Source organism: Metopolophium dirhodum, chromosome 6 (assembly GCF_019925205.1).
Source record: "Metopolophium dirhodum isolate CAU chromosome 6, ASM1992520v1, whole genome shotgun sequence".
Lineage (NCBI taxonomy): Eukaryota > Metazoa > Arthropoda > Insecta > Hemiptera > Aphididae > Metopolophium > Metopolophium dirhodum.
This window is the reverse complement of record NC_083565.1, coordinates 39,198,085-39,210,579: the sequence shown is the minus strand read 5'-3', so window position 1 is coordinate 39,210,579 and position 12,495 is coordinate 39,198,085. Positions and strand designations below refer to the sequence as shown.

At 30.7% G+C, this 12,495-nt stretch overlaps 1 protein-coding gene across 1 annotated transcript in view; it reads left to right on the top strand.

The window, feature by feature from the left end:
* Positions 1 to 3,411, top strand: part of LOC132947813 (tetraspanin-2A) — a 67,979-nt gene extending 64,568 nt beyond the window's left edge. Inside the window, exon 4 of the mRNA XM_061018043.1 lies at positions 2,971 to 3,411. Within this exon, the coding sequence (XP_060874026.1) occupies positions 2,971 to 3,045 (75 nt within the window). The 3' untranslated portion in view covers positions 3,046 to 3,411. The remainder of the gene's footprint in view (positions 1 to 2,970) is intronic.
* The last annotated feature ends 9,084 nt before the right edge of the window (positions 3,412 to 12,495 follow it).

Genomic DNA, 12,495 nt, shown 5'->3' with positions numbered 1-12,495 from the left:
GTGTGCACTAAATTACATATTTTATGTTCCACGTTACTGCACTATGCGAGTTTTGTGCACCTGGTGCAGTGATGGTTACACGAGCTCCTGGATTATCACGATAAATACCACAGGGCACAGATATATAAAATATTTTATTATCTCTATATTATATTATCTCTGATAAGTACTGATTTTGTGTTTCACCTACACTTGCATGCACCCAGGACGTTTATCAATGACCTATATCAGTGAAACTTGGGTGCAACAGTGCGGTATGGTGGAAATCGCTATAAATTTTATCTAATTAAAGATAAAAATTAATTCATTTTTATCCAGATGTATTTAAGAGAATTGCGCGTATAGTTTTGCAAATATTCAGTGATATAGGTATTAATTATATTCTAATTAAAATGTAATTTTACATGAATAAACAAAAATCTTAAAGACAAAGCTATGATACACCTTATTCAAAGCTGTTGATTTATTTTATTTTGGTGTTTTCGATATCATCGGCCTAAGTCGCAAAGGGTGTACCTACATTTTTTTTTTTTAATTTGGAACTAATTGTGTTTAAAAATTAACAAAAAAAAACCACACCGTATGATAAATTCGTAACTGAAATTGTATCATTTTATCCTCGATGAAATTGATAATTAGAAATCATCGTACCTCCGATGTAACCCTAAGAAAAAGTCGTATCGCCATAATATCATCGTTGCAATAAATGATAGAGATACGAAATTTGCGAATTATGGAATTAGGCTAACAAAAATTTGAAACGGTTTTTTCCTTTCCTGAAAAATTTGTGATTTTGCACGTATGCCCTTTGTGACTTAGGCTAGTTGCATTTATTATAGCATTATAGGTAATAGTACTATGTTGAGTAAAAAAATCGGAAAATAAAGTAATCACCTGATGAGAAATAGAACAAAATTAAAAATTAATTCAAATAATTTGAGCATTTTTTTTTTTTTTTAATTCAATTGAATATTTAAAATATATAGACTTGTATTATATAGAACTATTGCTTAAAATTGTTTACATTTCAATTTTGATTGCAACATGTTTTAAAAAATGTCTATTCATAATATACCTTTTTTCAAATAACGTCGTAAAATATTCTTGAAATATTTTATGTTAATTTAAAAACCAATGTACCTATATAATGATTGTATATTCGTACAAAAAAAAAAAAACTGTAAAATAGTTTGTAAAATTATTTCTTTTTGTATACAACAAACAAATTCCACCGTAGAAAAAAAAATAAAAATTAATACAATAACCAGAATATAAATTAAAAATAATAAACTTATGATGATGTGGAGGGGGTGTAAAAGTTAAAAAGATTACTAAATTCATAAAATAAATATTTCGTTTCGCTTAAATTTGCATAATTTACAAAAAACTAAAGATAAAGCTATTTATAACGTTCGTTTTTTTTATATTATATTATTTCTATAAACTACAAAAAAAAAATAATAATAATAATAATAAAAATATATATATAAGAAATAATAAGAAACAAAAAACCAAGAGACGAGATGAAGGTAAAAAGTTAAATCTGCCATTTTTCTCTCCGATGCTAATTTAAATAATTAAAATTATTTTTCCTGTACACACCTCTACCGCTGCCACTGACTCGCCATTCCGATATTTCTGGCGCAAAAATATTTTTATTTTTTTTCTCTCTAATGAAAAGAAAATCTCATTATTTAGCAGGTTCGAGCTCGAGAAACTATTAGCAAAGACAATTTAGTTTATTTGATTACGGAATGCTTCTCGTCGGATAGTCTCGCCTTGTGATTTATCGTGATTACTTAACGTCCGATGGGTAATATTAAAATAACTGATCAAATACACCGTCCTCGATACCGAATAAAATACGAATTGAACTCTGTGTTAACGGCAAATTCGGTCGAATTCAATTTTTGAACTTGTATAATTTTGATCTCTTGTGACCCGGTGATCAGATTAAAATTCGACTCGAAATGAAACAATTTTTGAAGCACTTTCGTGTATGAAACGTATTTTGTTATCAGAAGAAATATTTGAAAAATTAATAATAATGTCTAACGGTGAAAATACGAAATTGAATTTTTTTCTTTAAGCTTAAAATATATCTTGGAAGCGGTGTCGATGGACGGTCCTTCCCTCACGCTTGTCACAACTACAATTTATTGTCATCCTATTGTATTTTTTGTGTACATACGAATTGTAAATATCTTTTATAAATAATAATAAAAAAAGAGCATAAATATATAGAATCTGATATTTTAGTACCAAACTCTAAATACAGCTGATTCACCTGATCTAGTGGTGTTCACCATAACCGCGTTTGCTGTACTATAAGTGATCTAAAAATGTATAAGAAATTATCGATATGTGAAGAAATTAACCTTTGATCTTGAAAATTTTTTTTCCACGAATGAGTATTCAGCGGGATGACCAACTGTTCTACATTACTCAGTGTTTTTGCGAGAGCGGAAATAAACTGTTTATTCTTAGGATCACTTTTTATATTTAAAAAAAAATTGTATCGAAACATTCAATGGCAATCGATTTGTAACGTTATCACATTGTACTTGATCTAACGCAAGATGTATACGATTTCATGTTTGCTTAGAGTTGGACGATTTTATGACTACTTTAGTCTACAACTGCAGAACTTAACTATATCGTCCTGTTTACACAAAATTGTATGGACGGAATTTAGGTGTATCGCAAATTTATTTGTGCTTAAGTCATTAAAATATATCGAATTGTTTTAAATATTATGATTACCTAATTGGAATTTATTTGGGGTGTACTTGAGGGCAATGTAGTTGTAAGGTACTTGTGAGAGTACGCAACGAGTGTGTGACGAAATGGGTAGTTGTACTGCGTTATAAATCAAGTGAAAAAAATTTCAAGCATTTGAGAAATGCCCAACGTTTAATTTACTTCGTATCAGTTCACTGATTAATATTGTGACACTTGTGTTTGTTTCAGATGCTCATATCCGTTCTCAGCGTGATTTTAGTCAAGGCTCTGCAAAAGGAAGAAAAATTCAACTACAACCAATGATAAAATTCCGTTAATCATTTTTATCTTTTTCCACAATGTAAAACAATGTAAATTACCTAACTGTTTTTATTTTCACAAATCATTTGATTTCATTAAAAAATAAAAACTTTCTTACAGGACGATAATGATTTTGACGAACGAATTTTTCAACTAATTATTAATGTTTTTAACCGTTTAATGCGTCCAGCCATCACCCTAGTTTACCTGGTTCCTTCTCATTTCTACTCCAGAAATCTTACTATTGTGAATACCTACTACAACTGTACTTTGGGCCAAGCCCATTTTAATAGTAATAAATAAACATACTGTGCAAAATATTTATAATACACTTTACGTCTTTACAAAAATAAATCAAATTATTTTCTATTTTCGTAACTTAAATATTTCTTTTCCTTTTTTTGCGTTCAATAACTTTTTCAAACAGCAACGTATAATAATAAATTAAAAGCGAAATATTCGTCTGAACGTCGTAAACAATATAAATATCGATTTTTACCGATATATTACTCTATTGCTCATAATCTATAAGAATTAAATCGATAGTGTTTAAAGGAGCCGAATGAAGATTTGGTAAAAAAAAACTTACTTAGTACAATAATATGACCTACGTAAATAAAACGATATAAAAAAAACCATCGGACCAGAAATACCTACTGATAATTTATTTTTTCAAAATACCATCGACGTAATTTATAATCACATCAAACTACAATTTATAAGCATTGAAGTAGGTACTGCAAAGAGCTTATAGAGTATGACAATTTAGCGAGAAAGTAATAGTAAGTGTCACGCAGCGTCGCAGTAGCGGAACAACCAGACCAATTTATTATTATTAGATTTATTATACAAGATGTATTTGATCTGTGCACACTTTATATAAATATACGTTTTGTGATTTATTGTATTATTAAATCGATAAGTCTCCGTATAGAAGTAGTAATACGACTATGACCGGTGTACCAAAAGGTTATATAGGCACTGTGCAGCAGTCGCGATGTCTTGTAAAGAAATATAAAGCACTTTTGTTATTCGCACAAAGACGGGTTTTTTATCCGTCGTCGGATTTGAAGCCTCGCGTCTTTATTGCGAGCGTAGAAAACAGGGACACAGGGTAGGTGTACAGAAGAAGTGAAGGTGTTGCGCATGCGCACAAGAGTCAAAAAGTTGACAGTCACATGGTAATTTGTGATCCAATAGTTTATTGGTCTTATGTCCCACCATTCGTGCTGGTCAAATGGAGGGGGTGAAGGGGACAGCTTCTTCCCCTAACCTAACCTAACCCCTCAAGACATATTGTATACAGTATTAAATTGTCGTCTAATTATTTTTTTCTAAAATCATAAATTATCAACTATGGTGAATGCGTTCACAGAATATGACTATATCCTTAAACACTGTCATAATATAACTATTCAAATTTGTATGTTCAAGGAATACTAAGGCAGACGTAAGTATGCTGTTCATTAGAATGATATGTGCTTTAGGTGGTAAGAAAATATTTGTGTAAAAAGATTACCTAATACAAAGTAGGTAAACTTCTTTATCGAGTAAAAAATCTTTTCATTTTTAAACTAAACTGCTAGAAATATCTTAATTTTTGTCAGTCTCTAAGGTTGTTACGATGAAAAATCGCGGGGTCTTTACAGATCAAATATTGAAAAATAAAAAATTTCTTATACTAATTGAAAACATGGCTTTTTAGGTTCTTTATTTTAAAGTTAAATTAAAAGTATGTGTGAAATGACAATTTAATTCATATAATATTTAAACATTGTGTAATTTAATTATCATTGTATAGTCGTATCAGTAGTGAGGCCACTATGGGATGTTCATCGCGGTGTTATAAATATAACCACAAAAGAAGTATTGGACAAATTAAATAAAAAATAAAAAATAAATAAAAAAAAAGTGGGTAAGTGGTTGTCGCTCTGCTGTACAGTAGGTTACAAGTGGGTCACTGTACTGGATGGTGTCATTGTATAAGAAAAAACGATTCTGAGTGAAAACGGTCAGTCAGCCTATGATAATACCAAGCATATTTGATGATATTATTGTGAACTAAGTAATTTAAATATAACCTATTTACGTGAAGCCTTGTTTTCAATTTTCAATCCTTACCTATAAAAGTTGAACATTTTATAAGCTTTTAACTAAAAAATAATTATTAAATTATAAATTTGAACTTTAAATGCTTATGAAAAAAAATTGTGCCTATGTATTTTCAATATTTTTCAACTGCTATTGTAACAATATATCAGGAGCCTTGAATACAATTTTCACGCTTTTCTACCCAACAAATAAAATTTTATCGTGTATAGAAAATGCTAATACAAACATTCAATGAAATTTTCAAGTATCTATAGTCATACGTTTTGTAATTACAACAAAATAAGAAAATCGCTACATGAGAAATCGAGCGAATATCAAATGTTGTAAAAATATGAATTTCAAACGTTCATAAAAATGTAATTTGACTCTCTTGTAGACATTTTTTTTTTTTTTGATAAAGGTAGACAAATTTATAGATAATCTTGTATTATGAATTCTCAACTCAAAAAAATTTGCGAATTTTCGTGATTTGTCCGTATTTTGTCAATATTTGAACTTTAAATGCTTATAAATAAAAACTGTGACTAAGGATTTTTAATTTTTTTCATCTACCTTTGAAACAATAACCTAGGAGCCTTCTATTAAATTTTCAAGCTTTTTTACTCAACAGATAAAATTTTATTGATATTTATACAAAAAAAAAACTAAAAAAATGGAAACAGAAAATGTCCGTAAACAGCTCAAAATAAGTAGAAATATTTGGAAAATGCTAATATAAACATTCTGTCAAAATGTCATGTACCCACGGTCATTTGTTTTAGAGTTGCGCCAAAAACCAAAATCGATTTTCTCAAAAATAGATTTTGCGTAAAAATTTCCGTTTTCCCTTAATTTTTCTTTTGTTTTTCACGTCGCGTTTGAAAACTACTGAGAAATTTTTACTTTTGACCCCCCAAAGTACCAACTAGATTCACTTTCCTATCAGAAAAGTTACTATTGAAGAAAATCCAAGCACTTTTACTGTCCTAAAAGGTGATGACAGACACAAAAAAATTTTTAAAAAAACACACATCATTGAAAAATCAATACATTCGTCGCTTCGCTCAGAATCAAAAACAGCTTCAACAATTTCATAAAAATATATTCTTATTAATACGTTTATAAATAGTGTTTGCATTCACGATGGTTGAACAAGATTTATATTTTTGGTAAGACAAAAAAATTACATTAGGTAATGATCGAATAGCGTGCGTTAAGAAACTGGCTACACCCCCCCCCCCCCCCCCCCCGACAAATAAATCATTTTACCGTCACCGTATCCCGCAAACGGTATTCAACGATACGTACGAGGTTCTGAGTATAATTATTATAAGTAACCGAGTTACGGAGTGTACCTACCTATACCTACCCCGCAGTTTTTGCGGTAACACGCGGTGTATACCGCATCGGTGCTTATATCAGCTATCGCAGCTGGCGGTGACATGCGCTCCGCTGCGAGTCCACCGGATTCCTTTGACACGCGACTCACGTTTACTTTTTTTTCCTCTCGGATAACCGCCCCCGCCGCTGGAACTCGTAATGGAATCGCGGCGGGTTTAGCAGAATACGCGCTTTTGTCTCCGTCTAACACCAGCCGGGGTATTTAAGCCCCCCCTCCCCCCACCCACCGAACGCTGTTATTGTCGCCATCCGGATTCCGATATATCCACCTGGCCTGGCATGGCGTCCACCGATCGCGGAACGACTTACGCGGAATAGCGATCCTGCAAAAACGAGATTTCCACATGATCGCCTCTGGAAAAGCCAATATTGTCTCAGACGAAAGGACAATACTAATTTCCGGTCCAATATTGTCGCCCGCGCCTCCGTGCCATCGCGGGTGTACGGGCGTGTGGGTGTACGGGTGTGCGGGTGTGTGGGCGAGTGGTGTGTTTCTGCAGCCAGCCGAAAACTCGTGCTTGTCGACCTTGCTTGCTTGATAATATAACGACGACCAGGCAGTGTTGAGACTTATCTAGGTAAAAAATTACTCATCTATAATCTCATCTAGACAACTACTGTGACATTTATCTATTGGTCATCTCAGATAATAATAATAATAATAATAATATTTATTTAGCAAACAAACAAGATAAAACAATATATTCAAACAAATTATAGTAGGTTTGCAAGCTCATCCAATAAGCATAGATATGCTTGTAGATGGATGAGCTGGGTTCATGTTATGTGTATTATAAAAGTATACAAATAAAATAAAAAAGAAAGAAAAAAGTTCAACATTAAGAGTAGTTACTTAAAATTATCATTGGACTAAAAAGTGGACATTTACAACCAAGATAAAATAGTGTTAATATGTTTCTTATACTTATTAAAATTATCAAAATTAGTTAAATTAATATTATATTTACGAAGCAACAGAATTCCTTTAATCATTGGACTTTGTGTTCCAAAATTAGTATTATTTCGTGGAATAATTAAATTACAAATGATTTTTGTTCTAGTATTATAACAATGCAAAGGCTGAAATGGACCTATATTTACTTTAAATATATACAATAAAATCGCCCGTTCATAAACTTGAAAAATAGTTCTAACTTTCAACTCTGAGTAAATTGAACAAGTTGGATACAATTTTGGTTTTCCAAGTATAGTTTTAATCATTAAATTAATTGTAATAGATAAAACATTTATATGTATGGAGTATGTACATCCCCATATTGAAATACCGTACGAGAAAACAGATTGTACAAGAGCTAAATAGATAATTCTAAGAGTTTTAATATCTAACATATTTTTGAGCAATCGGAGCTTACATAATAATTTTCTAAGAATACTATTTACATGATAAATATGTTCAATAAATTTTAGTCTATGGTCTAATTTTACTCAAAGATATTTAATAAAATAAACTCTATTCAAAGGTAAACACTCACCAGGGTTATCTAGATATTTACATTTATAAGAGTGTACACACAGAGAAAAATCAGTATTTTTAATATGTGAACTATTTGTAGATGACACATTTATACTTATTTAGATCAATTTCATTTAACTCGTATTCATTTTTTTTTTTTAGAAAAATTGTTTTATCAGAACACCGCCCAATCACTAATCAGTACATAATATTACCATATTTCTGTGTAATAATGTACCTATTAACTATGACTTACTTTATATTCACGTACCTAGGTAAAGAAGTACATAATATTTTGTTATTAAATATAATACAATTAAGTTTTATAATCTACCATATTATAATATAGATAAATGCAGGGCTTGAAACCGATTTCAAAAACCGATATAAAACGTAAACCGAAAACAATTGAAAACCAGTATGAACTTAAAAACCAAAACTTGAAAAAAAATGGAAACCGGTATTATAATTTACAGCCGAAACCAAAAATAAAAATCTTATATAAATTGGATACCGGTATTATAATTTAAAACCAAAAACGAAAATATCGTTTTAAAAACGATATTTTTTTTGAAAATGTTTTTTTCTTGAACATTTTGGAAAGTTTACTTTACACAAGAGGCGATTCGAACGCGTGATTCGGCAGTTAAAATAAATTAAAAAACTAAGAATGGACGTCAATAGTCCATGCCTCGAAACCAATTTCTAAAACAAGATCTAAAACGAAACCGGAAAAAATTTAAAACCAGCATTATGATTTAAAACCGAAACCGAAATATATTGGAAACCGGTATACAAAATCGAAACGGAAACCGATATTTCATAATATCTGTATTGAAAAATTGAAACCAAAATCGAAACCGAAATATTTTTAATCGGTTTCAAGTCCCGGATAAGTGTAAAATGTATTAATCTTTATCTGCATCTAGACAAATTTGTTAAGTATTACAATTTTCTGTATCTTGTATTCTTATCCGGATGTGATTTTCGTTATAAATTATCAACACTAAATTGTCGACGAGTGCACGTCGTGCAGTGTATGTTTTTCAGGTCGAGGTCGACGATGTAACCATTATTTCCAACGTGCATTAGCACACCTCATTATTTCGTTATCATGTCAAATAATGTGCTAATATGCCAAAGTTAGTGTGTGTGTGTGTGTGTGTGAGTGTGTGTGTGAGTGTGTGTGTGTGCGTGTGCGTTAACCGAACCAATACTGTTAAATGCACCTAAACAAATATTGCCACAAGGACCTAAATCTACCGAAATACGACGTACCGAAATTTCTCGGTTAGTCCTCGAAAAGGAAAACACGGGATTTACTGGTCCTCGTCGATGTGCAATGCGCATAATATATATTTCGACCCTGCTAATTTGCATGAAAAAACATTTTCCGACGTTTTCCGCCACTGCGCGTCGTAGAAAAATAATTTCCCCTCCGCGTAACGTAAGTATTGAGGTACCTATACACACAGAATATAGAAATAAACTTTATCAATTACTCGAGTATATTATCATTCATATCGCGGACATGTCGTCATAAAAATATCAGTAAATTTCGTAAACTTACTATATCCATTCGAACATCGGTCTTAACATTACCTCTGATTGTGATAGCTATAATATGACATAAGCGTCAAAGGTACAAAAATGACATAATATCATTATTGCACGTCCGCGAACTTGGCAAACCGAACATATCGATATGAAAATTATGCCAATATTTTGCTAGTAAACAGTGAGAATTCGAGAGTATAATATACTGCTGGAATTTGTGAGTATCTTCGACACAATCTACTGGGTAGTATCTGAGCTTTGGAAGACTCGCGAATTCCAAGACCAACCTAGTAAATTCTCGCAACTCAAAACCAAGGTTTTAACTAGGGATGGGCCGACACCACTTTTTACCGATATCCGATACCCGATAATATATGAAAATATAAAACCAACATTTTTGACAAAAAAACATGAGCCGATACCACCATAAAACCGATATATAATAAAACCAATAACACTGCAAATATTACCTAGAAAAGTGAGAACATTGATTATTATTTAATATTTATTAATGGTTATAAATTCATAATTATTATTTAATAGCTATCACATGTTCGTTGTTTATATTTTAGTATTTAATACTTTAATATTAATATGCTGATGTATAGGTTTTTTTTCTTTTGGTATCGGTTGAAGTATAGGTTTTGAAAAAAAAACCGATACCGATAAAAGCAATACCACTGATATCGGCTGATATCTAATATCTGTTCTAGTATCGGCCCATCCCTACTTTTAACACCAATCTTGACGAAATCGGGTAAAGTGGTTGGGCAACATGAATTCACTCGTGTCAGTGGACCAAGTTCATCGACGTCTTTATTGCACCAAAATTTGTTGAACATAAACGCCAATCTAATATTATATACATGTTATACCAAACATATTATTGTGGCGCCAAAAGTGCAAAAATAATTTGCGTCAAAACTAATATTTTATGTAAGTAGTTATTTAAAAATGTCGATCTTATAAAAGATTTTTGATATATACAATAGAAATTAATAAATTATAATTTTAATAAATCGGTTGATTTTTTCGATCTTATAAAAAATTGTCAATAACAAATTGTTAAAATGTAATATATTATAGTTCGAAATTTAATATCTGTTTCCTATTTAATATCTATTAAAGTTGGCACGCAGGTATCTAGGATTTTGGCACTTTCGTACAATACGATTTTGGCGTTTTCATTCGATACAAGTTTTTTTTTCTTATCTCATTTTGGCGCGTATGTCTTCCACCGATTACGATGATGAATTCTTTGTATTGATATATATGTCGTGGGCATATAGTCAAAGAATTTAATGTTTATGCAATTTCACTATCGGCCTAGACATTTAGTTAAATGCCTAGTCATGTCAGGCAAATAATAAAAAAAACATTTTGTATTATTTTAAAAATTTAAATATATTTTCTATCAGTTATTTATTGCTATTTGATACATAAAAAGGTATGTATTATTTATTAATATAAAAAACACGTTGGTATATGAAATAATATGTTTAATTTCTTGTTCATTATTACTATTGTTTTAAAAATGAAATCATAAATATATACAGGTAATAACTAACCTAAATGCGATAGACGTAAATGATAGTACGTGTATATTGTATACCCTATAGTCAGTATAGTCTATAGTACGAGTAGTGATAGAAGAATTGGCAGAATTGTGGCCTGAATGTAAAATAGTACATGGGCGGCCACGGCACCCTCAGGGTCAGGGATCTGTAGAAAGATCAAATCAAGGTGTTGAAAACATGTTAAGAGCTTGGGTCGTAGACAATAAAAGTACCAAGTGGTCAATCGGAGTTTATTTTGTACAATGGCAAAAAAACATTTCACATCATCGAATTTTAGGTCGTTTGCCATATCGAGCCTCGTTTGGCACTGAACCGAAAGTAGGTCTTAGTTCTACAAACCTGCCGAAATTATTCAAAAATTATCAAATGAAGAAGACTTAGAAAATATTTTACAAGACAATTCAGAACATAATGTTGACAATATACCTTCAAAGAAAAAAAAATATTGTGACATAAATAATATCTGCAGTGTTTGTGAAAAATCAGGTAGTGAACTCCAATGTACTATATGTAAAAGAAATATTCATTCTGATAATTGCGGCTATTCTATAAATAATAATAGTGACGATATTGAAAATATTTGTCTCTCCTATGTTATAATGAAAAACAGATAAAAGTTAACCGCATTGAATCTTACAAACGACAAACAATCGCAGCTAAAAAAATGGCAGAAAATAGTGAAAAACTATTTAAAGAACTAAAGGTCGATGATCAAATAGTATTAAGTGTTCCAAAAATAGACCGAGGACCTCTCGATAGTCAAAATATAAATGGGTTAGTGATAGACATTCGGAACGGCGTTTATCAAATTGGCACAGAAGTTGGTATAATAAAAAATTGGTGTTCAAGAGAAGAACTTCAACTAGTGTCAAATAATGACTTAGAAGACAGCGAAGTACGAAAAGACAAATTTTTGTCCATACGTGAAGCAGTAGCAAACTTATCAATTTATAACGGTCAACGTTTTGTCAATGTCAATCAGGAAAGCGGCAATGTCAAACCAATCGGTGCTTATGTTTTAAAAAAAATCTCAAATGTTCCAGCAAATGCCACCAAAAAACAACATGTGACAACAAGTAATAGGTAACAAAAACTTGTAATTATAATATAACTTTTTTATTCATTTTTTATGATTTCATTTTTAAAACAATAGTAACATTGTACACGAAATCAAACATATTATTTCACATAATTATTATATTATTATTATTATTATTATTATTTTATTTTCTACGTGTTTTAATATTAATAAATAATACATAGCTTTTTTATATATAAAATAGCAATAAATAACTGATAGAAAATATATTTAAATTTTTAAAATAATTCAAAATGTTTTTTTTTATTATTTGC